This window comes from Bombus pyrosoma, linkage group LG3 (genome assembly GCF_014825855.1).
Source record: "Bombus pyrosoma isolate SC7728 linkage group LG3, ASM1482585v1, whole genome shotgun sequence".
NCBI lineage: Eukaryota > Metazoa > Arthropoda > Insecta > Hymenoptera > Apidae > Bombus > Bombus pyrosoma.
Genome location: NC_057772.1, coordinates 15,344,385 through 15,362,219, shown reverse-complemented (window position 1 = coordinate 15,362,219; position 17,835 = coordinate 15,344,385). Strand labels below are relative to the sequence as shown.

The 17,835-nt window shown below is 33.5% G+C and overlaps 1 protein-coding gene across 6 annotated transcripts in view; it reads left to right on the top strand.

Annotated features, from left to right (window-relative positions):
* The window catches only part of LOC122566293 (formin-like protein), a 32,499-nt gene extending 15,164 nt beyond the window's left edge, over positions 1-17,335 (top strand). For 2 of the 6 annotated variants that reach the window (XM_043723360.1, XM_043723364.1), the window contains exons 2-17: positions 3,201-3,284; positions 6,743-6,829; positions 7,638-7,744; positions 7,865-8,004; positions 8,116-8,294; positions 8,747-8,823; positions 8,899-9,214; positions 9,594-9,710; positions 9,794-10,034; positions 10,165-10,436; positions 10,560-10,827; positions 10,914-11,041; positions 11,113-11,557; positions 11,959-12,233; positions 12,362-12,475; positions 14,636-17,335. In XM_043723360.1, the coding sequence (XP_043579295.1) occupies positions 3,201-3,284; positions 6,743-6,829; positions 7,638-7,744; positions 7,865-8,004; positions 8,116-8,294; positions 8,747-8,823; positions 8,899-9,214; positions 9,594-9,710; positions 9,794-10,034; positions 10,165-10,436; positions 10,560-10,827; positions 10,914-11,041; positions 11,113-11,557; positions 11,959-12,233; positions 12,362-12,475; positions 14,636-14,848 (3,063 nt within the window). In that variant the 3' untranslated portion in view covers positions 14,849-17,335. Of the gene's footprint in view, positions 1-3,200; positions 3,285-6,742; positions 6,830-7,637; positions 7,745-7,864; positions 8,295-8,746; positions 8,824-8,898; positions 9,215-9,593; positions 9,711-9,793; positions 10,035-10,164; positions 10,437-10,559; positions 10,828-10,913; positions 11,042-11,112; positions 11,558-11,958; positions 12,234-12,361; positions 12,476-13,727; positions 13,827-14,635 lie in introns of all 6 variants that reach the window. The other 4 variants (XM_043723362.1, XM_043723363.1, XM_043723359.1 and 1 more) reach the window with 4 other exon arrangements.
* The last annotated feature ends 500 nt before the right edge of the window (positions 17,336-17,835 follow it).

Genomic DNA, 17,835 nt, shown 5'->3' with positions numbered 1-17,835 from the left:
TGCATTTTGAGCAAGATTGAGGTACTATTTGTCTAGCAAACTCTGCCCTTTCTAATCTCCACTTCCGGTGACCCTTGACCTGAAAACACACGTTTCATTATTCCAACGCAGCTTTGCGTATAATACCAGGAACTCCGTCTGGACATGTATTTCGCCTTCTGGTTTTTATTAAAAAGAATTAGTCTTTCAACGATCGTACGCTTTTTCTCGGCGAGTATGGTTGGTTCGTCTTGATAGCAGAACTATCTTGAAATTGTATTAGTTTTTAAACAATGTTAGTTTCAAGCTATTATTTTGTAATTATGTATCATGAAATCTTGATCGTTTTGAATGTTTTTTAAAGAATGAAAACGAAATTAAGGATGCCTTAGGGTAGATAGTATTGATTATTGCCAAGGAGAGACTTCTTTTTGATGTGTCACTTCAGATTATCGATTACTTGACTTTTCAACGTTTCCTTGGTTAAGTTGTTTGCTTCTTACAGCGCACTTCGGTAAATATCAAGGGGAACATCTGTATTAAGAGCTTTTAACTCGAACAAAGTGGATGGCAGCTTCTGACATTAACTTCTTTCGCTTCATATTATATACATTTTATATATAGATCTTTCCTGTAACTAATGGTATATCCAAGAAGAGGAAACTAATATAATTATTTTTTCAAGCGTTGGAGTATCACCAAAAAAAAAAAAAGACGGAACAAGATTTCTAACGCGAACTGAAATAACGTTCTCAACACAAATGAATTAAGCAATATTCATAAAACAGAATGGAAACCAGAGTTGCTTCAAATAATTAACAAGCGTAACTGTACAAATATAGTTTAGCCTGCGAAAAATTACAGCTTTTACTTATTCGTTTCGAATAAACGACTGTTGCAAAACAAAAACCAGATTTTCATAGAACTCCTTACATGATACGCTGTTGGAAATTGCGATTCATTCTGCTTACCGAAGGAGAACGTGCGTTTGCTTTCTCTGAGAAGCAAAGAACCGTATAAAAAAACGATCATTCAGGATCGATACCGTTATTTCTAACTCGTGTGTCCGTTTTAATGATTTAATGCTCGAATTTTTTGAACTATGGGTTTCTGATCGAAATATATTTCAGTAATTATAAAAATCCTTTGCCTTATCTATAGGTATCTAGCTATTGGCCAGTCGATCAAACCAACAGTGTATAACACGTTCTCGATATAACAGAGCACAGTTTGCGTAATATATTTTATCAAGTTTACTTGGGAAGATTGCATTCGAAACTGGCCGTGTAACTTACTATTTATGTAATTTCTGGCCTGGAACGCGTACATCGTGCTATCGCTCGATCTAACGTTTAGTAGCAGCACCGTATATGCAATGTATATGTATCGCGAGTAGTGATGTCATGCACTCGTGGCTTCCGCATCCGCTCTTTGATAATTATTCGTCGACTATGCTCGTCCCTAGCCACCACGACGTACACTTGACGACTATGTACACGTATTACCGTCGCGTTTACTTCGAGATCCTTTTTCGTACACGTATTTACAATCTTTCCTCTATCTAACCCTTGGTTAAACGTCAAGAGAAACGATAGAAATTGCAAGTTTTCACTTTCAGTTATTACATGGAATGTCGTGTATTACGTAAAAAAAAGGAAATTTATGTCGACTAAAAGTACGAGCGATATAGATATATGTACTAGTTTACACATATGTATATGCACGATGCTTTGTTGCTGATAAAATTTAGTTTGAAAATTTGTTGTACGAAAGATACGAGATCTTGACTAATCCTCGATACGAGCGAATAATTAACAGGAAGTTATGCTACGTGCAGAAATGAGTTAGATATTAGAAATAGTGCTTCTTCGTTTAACGATAGAGTCTGAAAATGCTTAGTCAAAAATTAATCCGATACCCCTTTTTCGCTTGTTAAAGTCGTTTGGAAATCACATAATATTCGTTGTTACAATTTGTACATTTTTAATTATCTTTTATTCTTATTTTTTGTTTAAAAGAGTCATTGGGACGGTTATCGCGTGTTATTGCATATGCGTCATGGTCGAGTACTTTGTGTCACATATCGATAATTCTGTTTGCAACAAATTATAGCTCACATACGACTTTTTTTAAAGGTTATTTCAAAGTCGCAATAATCTTCTTTTACTTGGTAATGAACATTCATTCAGTTGGAGGAAATTTTTTTAAATTGCCTTGTCACATATCGATAATTTTGTTTTCAACAAATTATAGCTCATATACGACATTTTTTAAAGGTTACTTCAAAGTTGCGATAATCTTCTTTTACTTGCTGATGAGTATTTGTTCGGTTCTAGGAATTTTCTTTAACTTGCATTGTTGCTACGAAATATTAATATTGTTTGTATAATCATCGTAAAATATTGTATGAGTAGGATTTGGAGAGGATGAGGGTGGAGGCCACTCAATACCCTCAGTCTTTGGCCTTTGGGTGCTTGTTCCTTATTTCTTTTCCAACTAATGACTTCATTACCTTAACGAGAGCAATTCAAACACGAGGGGAACTTTGGGAAATCTCTGGCTTTGAATATTTGAATAATTAATGTACGGCTCTTAATAGAAAAGATTTAATTATTTATCCTATCTTATTAGGCTGAATTACTCAAATAATTAATCGTGAAACAGATGCCTGTGTCTTTTAATAATTTCAAACGGGACTTGTTCGATTTTAATATATTTGCAAACTAGCAAGAAACACGGCAATTTTTATTCGCAAGTAAAAACTGTTGCTAACGAAATATTTCGTTACTGCTAAAGCGATAGATGAACTAAACTTTAGTTTCATCGTAAAAATACGACGCAAAAACCAATTGTACGTTGCGAGTATCTTAATAATTGCAAGCTAGAAATAACTGAAAATTCTTATCTGAAAATTCCTACAAGGTAACTTACATAAGCCTGACTGCATTTATAATGCGCAACGTGCTGTTTATATTATAAACGTTACGTACCTTGTAATTAATTAACGATTATTTATAACCTTTATTATTTTCCTTCTCTATTGTAATATAATATAACCGTGAATAAATACAATTATTTCGAATGAATTATATTCGTATCGTGACTCCATTTTATACCATGCGATTGCGTGTTGAAGAAGAAAGAAAGAAAAATGGAAAGCCACGACTCTCTCTCTTTGTCATAGACATTAAAGTGAAACTTGGATTTTTTCTGTGTTTCAGGCTTCAATGGATCTGCCACCGGACAAAGCGAAGCTTTTGAAGCAATACGACAACGAGAAAAAGTGGGACATCATATGCGATCAAGTGAGTATACAGCCTGTATGAATGATAGTCTGTTTCCAGAACAGGCTTCATAGGATTTACGCTATTTTAAATATCACTTTAGAGTGCAATTTTTCTCCAAACGAAAGACATTTACTCGTAGGCTCTTAAACAACTTCGTTCTTTTCATATTTGCTATCGTCTATAAACGTTCCTCGCGAAATTGATACAACGTTGCCATTATAAGAATGACGTAATCAACCTTTAACTTGACGAACTTATTGTTAATCGGCGTGGTCTGAGATCTTTGCCCGCTTCGTGCTCGTTTAATTCCATACTGTCCAATGAATGCGGGTCCACGACCCTTACTTTATACACAGTCTCACGATCTTTCTTCAACTTATTTCTTTCGTTCAAATAACTATGCTTGTTCGGTTCATACAGATTATTTTTTTCAACTGTAGTATCGAATAATAATGAGACATTTAAACGCACATTCTTTAAGTTTGTTAATTTCTTGATACGAAAAGTAAACATTCGCCCGCGATAGCCTCCAAAGATTCTAGAAAAAAAAGTCTGCGTTGCTATCAAATGCAAACCGTATCAACTTCAGATCGTAGAAAATGCACGTAAAAAGTATGACACGTTTTATTCTATATATAGATTGCAGACGTTTAACCAGCGAATGCAGTATCGCCGGGCAGACGTATATAGTCGTTCGTTTGATGCATACACGTCTGTGGGGCTATGCTTAAGTGGGTTTAATCTCGAGCTTAATCGAGGGCGAGCAAAAGTGTCGTCGAACGAGACACCTCTTCTGATCCACGAAGGGCGTGGATTATGAAAGACGCGTTAAGCGCTTCGCAAACTCGCTCACGTTAAACTCGTTGCCTGATTTTCCAAAATATAAGTAACGTCGATACTACGATTCAGTTATTATTAGACATAATTCCTAATTACTTGGCCTTACAATGTGGTTAACAAAATGAATAATTTAATATTTCTCGTATTGGCTTATGTTCTTTTAAATGTCGGCTTTTATATTAAATTGTTGAAATTTATCGTCGATAGGGAGATATTATTGCCTCAGCAACTGTATCATTTAGATAGGGATATTTATTAATTTTATTTCGAAATGAATGAGAGATTGAGTGGATAGTGTGTAATAAGCATAACGAATAGAACTTAACTATAGATATCGCAATTTTTCTGTCATGTCATGAGAGAAATGTTACCTCCAGCGTTGTCGTAGTGAAATATGATTCCGTTCTTGGTCACCAACGATAACGCTACTTCTGTATTTGAATGAATCGCGTCCGAATGAAATGCAACTTTAATTGGCATTTTTCTGTATTAATTATTCGAATTTATAGGCGATTAGCTTTACATAGCATTAATGTATTCGTCAACTTCAACGCTTTGTGATCAATACTTTAAACATTACTACCAAAAAGAAAAAAAAGAATAGGAAAAGAAGTGGAACTTATAATATTTGCAATTTTAATTGGTAGATATGTAGTCGTGAAATTTAATGGTGTTTACATGATTTAAATATATTCTTCGCTTTCACAATGAAGTCGTTTAACGCTGGCGATCCGGAGAGCCATTTAAAACGTTTCTGTGGAAGAATGGAACGGTTTAAGGCATACATTAGTTCGTTTTGTGTTCCGAAATAGCAGGAAAAAAAAGTTACAAAGGGTTTCTGTAAAGAGTTCAGGGAAGGTTTTTGCGGTTTAGGTGGACTACTTGCCTCGTTAAACCAAGAAGAGTCAAGCAGTTAGGGTGGAACTCGTCTCGAGTGGAAATTATTCCCTTTTCTCGTCGCGAGCTCCGGTAGAGCACAGCAGTAGAAAGCAGAAAATGGATTTCACGATTCGTCTGGATCGGAAAAGATGCAGAAAAGTTAAATATCTTTAGAATTCAGATTATTTTGAATATTATAAATTTCTAGAGGACAATCCGGTTAACAAGTTACTCGTTTTAAAATACGACATCTCTACGGCTATAATTTTGTATTTCGAGTTCCAAAGTATCGGAAAGCGAATATTTTTCATTTAGCATAGAACCATGAAAACATATTGCATGTCCGATGAAACAACTCGCAGGTTGCGGATTAGCATCGCACGAACGAATCCCCTTTATCGTTCTCATTCACTCGCCCCCTTCTCTTCATCCCCTTTCACTTGCTACAGCGCTTTCCCAGACACGATTCTAGTCACTCCCTGCACCACATTCCGCAACTTCTACCTGTAATCGCTTCAAACGTCTCTGACCCACCTTGTAACTTTCCTATTTTCCTTCTATAGATCGTCAATAATCGCAAATTCTAGCGATTTTTAACGTACGCAGCTTTAGTCTACCGAGCGAGAGTCATTTCTTAACGAAAGAGTTGTATTAATCGCAGAATTAAATTTTGTCGATAAAAAGAAATAAGTCAAGTCTGAATTCTTTGTTGTTTTATTACGCTGTTGAAGAGTTAAACAGAGAAGTTGACCGCTGCAAGTGCGTTAGTCCGACCAGGTTCGTAAAGTGTTACATAAAATCGTAAAATGTTGTTGCATAGAATGTGTTGATGAAACAAGATATTCTTGAGGCGACAGGATTGCCTGTTCGGGGTCATCGATGGCCCGTCTCAATTCTTTAACGGGCCTGTAGGGCATGTGGGTAACACGACACGGATGTAATGCAAGCCGTGCTATTATACGATACAAGAAAGCGGGCTGAAAAAAAGCGTACAGCATCCCTCACTCATCGGCGTAGCCGTACACACGTGCACACGACGCTCTACACAGCTTGTAAACTTCTCTCTCGTCGGAATATTCAAAAAATCACGTCTGCTCGCCGAATGAACTCCTTGCAAAGTTTTTGGAAATGCTGAACTTGCTCTGGACTTCGAGCTTTTTTCAGAGATTTTTTTTCAATTCTATTCGGTTAAATATCTATAAAAATTACAAAAGCAAATTCGATCTTCAAGGAGGAAACTGTATCGCGTTGTTGTATAAAATAATTTGAAGAAAGTAACGAAGATTCTTTTGAAAGCGGTATGAAAGTGTAAACGCGACATGAAAGTAGGTTCAAAGAACAAACTCCTATGGTCGGAATTAAGCAAATTAGTTTGACTCGCATTCACTCAGGTACTATGCACGCATGCATTTAGAAAAAGCGTGGGATATTCTTCTATGCGTTAGTGGAGCCTCGCCCATTGTGGTTGAGTGTGGAATTGCACACACTGCGCCGATTACCGAGGCATTCGCTAAATTTCCGCTGAAACTTGGATACGCGTGTTTTCAAATCTTGTTCAATCTTTCTTACGCTATCTCTTTTTTTGAAATTCTATGGCAATTTTTAACTCGACGTACCCAATCGCTCTACAGATATTGCATTTTATAAAATTAAATTTAGAATATTTATATAATAGAACGCTGCTTTAAATCGTTGCTATAATCAAACGAAGCGAATTGAAATAATCGAGGCGATGCTTCTAATATTGGTATTTTCAGGAAAGAGTGCAGGCAAAGGATCCACCATCGCACTATTTAGCAAAGTTACGCACTTACCTGGATCCGAAAGCTTCGCGAAGCCATCGAGTATGTTGCATTTAATTTCTTATCCTTATACCTTTTATTTCTTCATATTTTCGTCCTCTTTATGTTGCCACGCGAATTGAAGTAAATTAGCATTCCGAGATCTAAATAATTAGGGGATCGCAATTTACAACAAGAGCAATTAAATTAAATATTACAAGTGAGAAAAATCTCATATATTCAATATGATATAACGAACGATCTTAGTAGTAGTAGAGTAATAAAAAGAAAAAGATAACTTATTACAGTTTGTAATAAGTACTCGGTTTCTTCGGTTTTATGATTCTCTAATTTTTTCGATCAACGTTTAAGCATGTATTAGGGTGGTTTACAAATGATTAATAATTTTAAAGCGTACAAATTTGTTGTTAATCCAACATTTTAATGTTACTTCTATTCACCTTTTTAAGGCTGTAGTACCGTAGTATATTTCAACTGTGTATTACGGTCTGACTCAACCAGATAAAACGATGATAAACATTGTACTACTCGGAATCAATTTTTATTAGTTGCTTTTTAAAAGCAACAGATTCGAGGAAATAGATATCTGGTAATTAGGTAAATGGAAAATTTTCATTTTCAAAGAATGTTTTTAACGCCAGCGAAATTACTTTCGCCGTCTGGGAGTAATTAAATGTTTCTAGATTTTGCTTTTGAATGAATTACAATTTCAAGAAATAACCACCGTAATATATCTATGGAACGATATTCGTACAATTTTTGGTTCTTACATTACAAAAAAAACCGTTTGTTTTATGTTCGTTTTTCCCGCGTAAGAAAACTTGAACGACGGATACTAATGATTATACAGTCGTATCGTTTTCTCACGTTCTTCCAGAAGAGGAAAATGGTTGGAGAGTCAACGTCGACTCAAGTGTTACGGGATTTGGAAATCTCGTTACGCACAAATCACATAGAGTAAGCTTTTGTTTATAACATACATTAAATCTCTTTAAGTAATTTTCACTATAGAAACATAGTTTGAATTTGTCTCAGAGAAATCTAACTTGGTGATAATTCGATTTCTGATCGGTTTAGATGGGTAAGGGAGTTCCTAGACGAAGAAAACCAAGGCTTGGACGCCCTCATAGACTACCTCAGCTTCAGGTTACTCATGATGAGACACGAACAACGTCTCTTGGAATCCCACGCGAGTTCCGAGGAAAAATTACAAACCGGTAAGAGTTCACACGCCGCCACATGGGTCAACATTTATTTCTATTATGGCGACGTACTGGAAAAGATTGAATCGATGAACGTAGACCGTGAACGACATAATTATTTTCCAGTGGGTTCCGGGGATACCTCGCCCTTAAATAACGGTTGCCTGAGGCCTCCTCTCCACGAGCTCAAGGATAGTCCTGGCGTTAAAAGGAGATCACGGCACGTGGCGCGTCTCAATATGGGCGAAGCGAAAGATGACATTCACGTTTGCATACTGTGCATGCGTGCCATCATGAATAATAAGGTACAAAACTGGATATATCGGAACTGGTTCAAGAACATTGCCATTTGATCAGGCAAAGAGCTTGTCGCATGTCAATTCCTTTTATTTCATTCTTACCTTTCTTCGTCGTTTATCCGTATCTTCGTTTTGCAGACTGATTCCGCTTCTATCGCTTGTTTTCATATGTAAATTACAGAAGATGATTCGTCGCGGTCGGAAATTAGCGACAAAATCACAAAATCGTGACAATAATTTTGCTCTACCTGTTGTAAACATTTGCTTCAGTACGATATTGACTTTCCTCTTTATTTTCTGACAGTATTTTGTATGATACTATTTATATAAGAGTATTACTATTAATCAAAGTTTGATTTAACATAATACAATACGTTCGAACATAGTGTCTTTGATAATAATGTAGAATTTACTAAACATTATTTTTCTGATATAAAATCTGATAATACTTTGTACAGTATGGCTTCAATATGGTCATCCAACATCGTGAAGCAATCAACTGCATCGCGCTCAGTTTAATGCATAAGAGTTTAAGGTATTGATATTTTTCTCTCAATTTCATATAAGTTTCTCAACTTTCGTAAAATAAAAATATGTATCCTATTTTCAGAACGAAAGCTCTAGTACTAGAACTTCTTGCTGCTATATGTCTGGTAAAGGGTGGGCATGAGATTATTTTGTCCGCATTCGATAATTTCAAAGAAGTTTGCTCGGAACGACGACGATTTACTACGCTTATGGCATACTTCACTCAATATGATAGTTTTCACATAGAATTTATGGTTGCTTGTATGCAATTCGTAAATATCGTTGTTCACTCGGTAGAGGACATGAATTTCAGGGTTCACCTGCAATACGAATTTACCAAGCTTGGTTTAGACGAGTATCTCGAGAAACTCAGACATACCGAAAGCGAGGATTTGCAGGTTTGTCAATTTGTTAATTTCGAGTATATTAATATTTATTGTAGTTCTCATAGTAACGGATTAAGTCCAAACGATCGAAGTTTTATGACCGAAATTATTGCTTCATTTAATAAAAAGTTACAAACATTTATTGTATAAAAAGAGACAACGAAAATAATTTCTCGAATATAAATTATAAGATACCTTTATTTTTGTTTACTTGATTGATACAATAAAATCGTTCACAATATAATAATAGATAATTGTTTTGATTTTTGTACATATTTATATAATATTTCGTGTATAAAACGTACTTGAAATTATTACATGTAGTTAAAATGTTAAAACGATCTCACTCCTAAACATAATACTATCTTCATCTGATATAACATTTTCCCAGGTTCAAATCTCTGCGTATCTAGATAACGTATTTGATGTAGCTGCCTTAATGGAAGACAGTGAAACTAAGACTGCTGCGTTAGAAAAAGTAGCTGAATTAGAAGATGAACTTGGTCATGTAAGTAGTTTCTTTAAATTGAACTAGCCTAAATAGCCTTACTTAAACGATTATTTACTAAACATTTGATATCTTGAAAATAGGCGCACGATAGGATGGCAGAGTTAGAAAGAGAGTCGCTTGCAAAATTAGCGGAATTAGAGACTGAATTAGGTGCATTAAAAGTAGAATACGCTGATGCTGTGGAAGCTCGTCGATTGGCCGAGGAAGAACTCACAGCCTTGAAAAGACAAAAGCAGGATTCTGCTCGTAGGCAAAGTGTTTTAGAAAACAAAATTATCGAATTGGAAACGCTTACTGGCACTCTCACGAAGGGTTCTTCAGGTTCGTTAAAACTCTTTGTGTATTCTACTATTGTAATTTGTTTTAAAATCAATCAATAAATAATGCAGGAATAATAAATCGATCAAAAACTAAGTACTAGCATCTAACGTATCACTTTAAATTTGTACAGCCAATCTTCGGAATGGAAGCGCAACGAGTCCCGTCAGTACGTCGGATAACGTCACATCCTCTACGCTTAATTCGACCCCGTCTCCGACACTGGAAGAACCTCCTCCATCTGCCCCAGCACCACCTCCACCACCACCACCTCCATGTCCACCACCGCCTCCAATGGCACCTCTTTCTCCTGGAGATCAAAAATTACCTCCACCGGCGCCTATACCTCCACCACCTGCTGGCATGATGCAAGCACCGGATGGAGCAATGACTATTAAGCGAAAGGTATGTTTTTCTTATTAAAATCTATATATGCAACTATTGCATGATACTCGTTCTGCACAATTTAGTATCTTTAAATTTTCCACGAATATGCACGTAAATACCTGCAAAATTCTTTGATTCCAGGTTCAAACAAAATACAAACTTCCCACACTTAACTGGATCGCTCTGAAGCCTAATCAAGTACGGGGTACTATTTTCAATGAGCTGGACGATGATCGATTGCACAATTATATAGACTTTTCCGATTTCGAAGAACGATTTAAAATCGGAATGGGAAGTCACGTTGCTAATGGTACTAACGAAATAGACGGTCTTCAAAGCTTTCCTAGTAAAAGATTCAAGAAGCCAGAAAATGTCTCGCTCTTAGAACATACCAGATTACGAAATATCGGTATGTATAATAAAAATTTCCTTTCCTCAATTTCTTTTTTGAAAAGTCAAAAGACTGATTGCTCACCTTTCTGTTCCCTTTTATAGCCATATCGCGAAGAAAAATGGAAATGCCGGTAGAAAAAGTAATTATGGCAGTAAATGCTCTCGATTTAAAAATACTGTCGTTGGAAAATGTAGAATTGCTACAACGTATGGTGCCTACGGATCAGGAAGTATGGCTTATTCTCTTTCCATATAGAAATGTTGATAGTAGCTAGCACACAGAAACTTTATAATGTTACAGATAAAAGCATATAGAGAATACATCATAGAAAAGAAAAATGTTAATTTGTTAACGGAGGAAGACAAGTTTTTGATGCAGCTCGGTAAAGTAGAAAGGATATCAACGAAACTATCCATTATGAATTATATAGGAAACTTTTTTGATAATTTACATCTTATTACTCCACAAATACATGCTGTGATATCTGCTTCGAGTTCGGTTAAGAGTTCGAAGAAACTAAGAGCAGTATTAGAAATTATCCTTGCCTTCGGAAATTACTTAAACAGCAGTAAACGAGGCCCAGCGTATGGATTTAAACTTCAGAGCTTAGACACATTACTCGATACGAAGTCAACGGACAAGAGAATGTGCCTTTTACATTATATTGTAGCAACAATACGAGTCAAATTTCCAGAACTGATTAATTTTGAATCGGAACTTATGTACATCGATAAAGCTGCGACCGGTGCGTATATATGTTAATATTTTAATTATTATATAACTATAATTGTTATCTTTTATGCAAAAAAAACTGTCTTGACTCGCTATAGCTTTCTACTCCATTGTAATTAGTGTATTGACCAAAATTACTGCAGCCGCGAAGGGAGAACTAGATTTGAGTTGACGTCTTACGCTTCTGGCAAGCTGGAGCGCTTTATCTCCCCTTAGATCTTCTCAAATTACTGTTTCGACGTTCGAAACACGTGTACTTATATTCAGACGTGATTAATTTTATGACCTCACTATATTTCTTCCGCCAAGAGTATATACCAAATGCCGTGTCTCGAATGTCGTGAATTCATCTCATTATACATATAATGTTTTTATTATTTCTGTATATCATTTTGTTTTCTTCACTCTTTTTAGTCTCGCTAGAAAATATAACTACCGACGTTCACGAATTAGAAAAGGGTATGGATCTCGTAAGGAAAGAATTTGAACTACGCGGTAAAGAAAAACACAACACCGTACTACGAGATTTCTTAAATAATTCCGAAGAAAAATTGCGTCGTTTAAAATCCGATGCACGCGCTGCTGGAGAAGCATTCCGAGAATGCGTTGAATTTTTTGGAGAAAGTCCCAGGCAAGCTGATGCTAATACGTTCTTCTCTCTTCTCGTCAGATTCGCAAGGGCATTTAAGGTACCGTTTAACTTTTACACCGTACATATACATATATAATAAGCTTATAACCAGAAAGGATTATTTTCAACTAAAACGGTCATAAAAAGCAAAACGTCAGAATACTACAAAGCAAAGTACTTTTACAGGCTGCGGATCAAGAAAATGAACAGCGTCGTAGATTAGAAGCTGCTGCTGCAGAAGCTTTAAACGCCTCAGAAGACGTAATAAAACGTAATAAATTAAATCAAAAGAAGCAACAGGTACGTTTTCCTAATTAATTATTTTGACGGAAATAAGAAGTTATAATTATTTAGCTTCGTTATTATTGCACGCTATGCATTTAATAGCTTATATTTATTTTCTTATTAACGAATACATTTGGTAAAAAGTGTAGAGGTAAAAAGTTTTTTGGTAAAAAGTTAGTAAAGTTTCTTAAGATTTTATTTCATTATACTTAAATCTGTAAGTGCAATAGATATATAAATATTGAATGTTAAATTACTTATTCTTTCTGATCAATTATAACATGCTTTACTAACTGCACACTTACATTTTTAAATATGTTTCTCTCTCTCAACATCAATGCTGTAAGATTTAATTTTATTTTTATTATTTTATTACATGTTATTAATTGTATTTCTATTACTTGCCTAAAATTTTTTACTGTGCTTCTTATACATGCAATATAGATATAATTCCTGCTTATACCTTTATAAACGAACATTGAACATGCATGACACTGCGATTAGAACATTAGCATTTTTTAATTTCCTTATGGAATGATATGATGCTACTTCATTAGTTAAAAAGTATAATTTTATGCATTAACTCAGAAAATATCAAACAGATTTTCAGTTTCATATGTGTGTATATATATATAAAAAATTGATTTCTGTTTGAAGCTTTATATTTTTAAATGTGTGCGATGTAAAATGGTAATTTTGTATAATTTTTTAAAAGCTTGCGCATTCTAACATTACTTATTTATTATTCATATCCTTCTTAACAATTAAGCATGGCGGATCATTTCATAGAAAAGCTTACATATCATAACACTTGAAACATTTCTAAATTTTGGATTTTTTTATACAAAACGTGATACTAGAATCATCCGGCATTACAAAATACAATATTGTTCGATGTCAATTCATTTCTTTATTATAACATTTTCCACAAAATTTTTAGTATCAAACATGAAAAATACTTTTTGTATGGGGATATTATTTAGCTTTACTAAATGTCAATTAAGGAAACAGATTATTTTTTGGAAATAATTTTTGCAAATGTCAATGCTCGTGCGAAATAGAATTTACAAGGCATTTCTTTTCGCTGCATGTTGTGAGATAGCATGATATTTTTCAGGGATTATCAAATGATCATAATAATTTTGATTATTTCGAGAGTGCTCTTTTAGCAATTTTTTTCCGTTTCAAGAACAGACAGCGATGTCTATCAAAGTATCTCACGAACGTCTATTTTTCTTATTTGTTACATATTTATTTGGATTTAAAGTCACCGAAATTTTGCTGTAACACAAACAAGAGTCTGTTACATCGGCATCTTAATGAACTGGAGCTCAGAACGTAACAATATAGAAACAATTCACAACATGTAAGTCTGTCCTTACTCACTTCCTTCTAATGACATATTTTTAATGGTCGCATTCGCACATACACTACGCTTAGACAACACACATGTAGGTTTAGCTTCTATTACCATGCGAGATATACGTATTGAAATATCCAGAAACCATGTTCGAAAACAGTTCTTTTTTTATTTGTTTTTAATCGAAAATTAATTTCATTAAGAAGTAAGAATTTCCCTTTCTACAAATATATGTAAAATTCTAATTGTTTTTGAAGAACTGTTTTCCAAATCTAGTGGTACGGAACCATATTCACTCGATTCATATCATTAACAAAAAATTAAAGAATGCATTGGCATGTGTTCTAGCTTGCATTGATGTTGCCTGAGAGAAGTCCTGTATTATCACTTTCCTATGCTACTGCCAAGAGTCTCATAGATAAACGCGTATACATTAACAATATAGCTTAATTCTATAGAATTAAACATTAAATTAAATTTATTTATAATTTATATCACGTAAGAGAAACTTAATTGTCTATTCGTGATTAGAATTCTAATATATTAATTAAATGATCTTTCATTTCAGCGATATATGTAAAAGAACTACCTTTAGAAAATTTCCCTGTTCGAGAAATTTGAGGAAAATAGGGAAAGCTCTTTATTGATATGCGTGATTTTTCGTTTCGATTTTATATTAGAAATTTTTTACAACGTTTAGTAGTTTTGTCCAAGTAACGATATAAAAAGATTCGATGATCACAGCAAGATTAAAGAAGCTAACCTTTTAATATACATATGTATATCACTAATAAACGATTGGTAATTTGATACAGGACGCTGTGATAAATGAACTGAAAAATAAGACAAGACTAGTTCAAGAGAAGAAATTGTTGCAGCAGGATGAAGTGTATAATGGTGCTCTGGAAGACATTCTTCTTGGGCTTAGATCTGAACCATACCGACGAGCGGATGCGGTTAGGCGTAGCCAACGCAGACGTATCGATAATCACAGGCTCTCTCGCACTGCCGAAGAACTAGAACTTTAAATCTGTTCCATTCAGTGTGTTTCTTATTTTAGGGAAAGCAATTTGTTTTTGAAGAAATAATTTTCACCGCATTTCTTGCGTTAGTACATCAACGTTTTCACGCAAAACTCTTTCAGGAAAGTGTTAATCTAATATTTATAACCTCCTACCAAAAATTAAAACATAATGTAATTTGAACGCTTGGCGAATGTACATTTACCAGAGCGTCTGAATTTTGTTCAACATATTTCGCGCTCAAAAAACGAAATAATTTAAAAATTTCATGTGATAAACTGCTTGTAAACTACTAAGCATGAAAAAGTTGCGCACTACGTTATCGGGCCAAAATTTATAAATGATAAATGTACATTAATGCCCTGTTAAGACGTTTGGATCTGAGAAGACTGGAATTAATGAATCCGGATTCATCTCTAATGATCAAACATATACCGAGAAGAGATGTGAGACAGAGAGAAAACAAATCTTACGATAAACTATGAATCATCACATTCTAAAAATGAAATTTCCAGAATTTTTGCTGTTTCTCCATAAAAAGGATTTTAAAGGATTTGAAGGGATCTTCCAGATTAAAATGAGTCTAAACATTGATGCAGTTGGGTTATTTTGAGTTAAATAAAATAATCAAGTTAATAACACTCGAGGTAATCAGGAAAAAAGGTTATTTGTAACCTTTTACATTGAGAAAAAGGATATGTTATAGAAACTTCGTGATGACTCATCGTTTAGCAGCTTCGAATCGCAGTACCTTCATGATCATCTCTCATTTACAGCTCATTTACTGTATTTATCTAGCTCGAGAAATGACGGTTGTTTTCTTAGATATTGACAGGACATGGCTGTAGCACGTAAAGTTGTAGATATAATAATTTAAAGCAAATATTGGAATTTGATATTGAACTATTCGTACATAAGTCACTTATACGGTGCTATAAATTCATCAAGATCCAAAGGAAAATTGAATTTAAAATGTGAATCGTGACATATTCAACACACAGTAACAACATAATAATGTTCTTCTGTTTGTTCAATACGTATTCTTTCTATTGTACAAATTTAGCGAACGTAACCGTTTGCAAAATATCATAGTATGTAGAAAATTGAGCAAAGCACATTTAGGAAAATTGTACTATTATTTTTGCATTGTTTTTTTTATGAGTACTACCTTTAAGTAATTGAACGTAAAAATTGTTTCCATTGAATTATTGTTGATTGTTATATGCGTCTAAAATATTTATAATTCCAATTTAATTCGTATCTGTTAATCGTTTATTTGAAAGAGTTTCTAAGAAAATGAGAGAATAAAAGACGATGCAGATTCGACGGTAGTAATAACGACGACGAATACATACGAGAAATTTAAGTATACTTTTGCATATTTGTAAGACTTTTGGCAAGGTACAGTTCCCAATTAAATCGTAACATTCCATGGATATAAAGATCCTACAAACATTAATGAAATTTCCAAGCGACAGAAATAACTATTTTGAGATAATTACGAAAGTAATACATTTACAAGTATAACAAATTCCAAAAATGCAAGCACTGCAGCATATTTTTCTCAAAGTTTGAAGGTCAATTCTTCGATACATAAATAGCAAACACGCACAATAATAGTCTATATTTAATGTGAAATTTTTGAAAGAACTTTTTATTTTATTACGCACAATATCTAAAAGTAACACAACTTGTTACATTCCGCCAGAATTTCAAAATGCGCTCAATATTATAAATAGATACATAGTATGGATCAGTATAATCGCTTCTATTATAACGCATAAGTAAATAAAATATAAAATAGAAATGTCAATGTAAAATACGTCACTTGCAGCAACGTAGGAAGAATCAAGTTTATAACAACAACGATTAAATCGAAGATTATACGTGAATTGTAATAAAATTATGCGTTATAGTTGAATCGAATATAGTAGCGATTTTTCACATTGTCTATTGCCATGCGATACAAAAACAAAATAGATATATAAAAGACTAAATATATAATTCACCCTTCAATTTCAATTTTAAGATGTATTTGCTACAAAATTTTGGTAAAATTATACATAAACTTTCTATGCGCCTCTTGGATGATTACATATCTCATGTTTTTTGAAGAACATATAATTATATTTTCACTTTTGTACGTTTTTAATATTATATATTATCGATTGAAAAAAGATGTAAATATTAGTGTAATATACGACATATGCTAATAGTTATAAAAAAATGTAATTACTAATTGTAGATCAATTGCCAATGTGATGTTTAAATAAGTGTAACATCTCTGTGTTATAAATATCAATTACGTAATATTATTTGCTGCGCTGAAATACAAAGAAAATTTGGAATACTTGCAACAACAAAAATTCATCTTATAAATTTTAGCATAAATGTAAATATTGTGCATTTTATTAAATAAGTTATGCGAAATAGGCATGTGCTTTACTTTGTATAAAATTTATTACAAATAAATATACCAATGTATTGTATAAATACATATATATGTATATACATATATATGCAAACATAGATATATTTTTTTCGTATTTGTGTGCCATTTTGTTTAATACTGCACAACATATTTTTATTTGTAACAGGCAGTATATTTTTCTTAAAACGCTGAAATAATTTAAACAAAAACGAAAAGAATATGAGTTGTGAAAAGTTCATTAAATAAAATAAACATTCTCTGAAGTTTTATTTATTGTTTATGTGAATAGACTACATTATTACAATATTGTATGTAAAATATGTCTATATACAAATATACAATATACAAAAGGCACAATATATCTACATTCTTTAGATCATGTACAGAAAAATACAAATAAAATTTGAATATACAAGTGACTATCTGTAACAAATAAAACAGCTTTATTGCTGTATATTGTAAAGTAAAAGTAAACTTTTAATTTTTTAAAAATATTGCGCTTCGCATACAAATTACTTAAAGATTATCTGTAAATAGCTTGCAGTATATGCTTATTAATTTG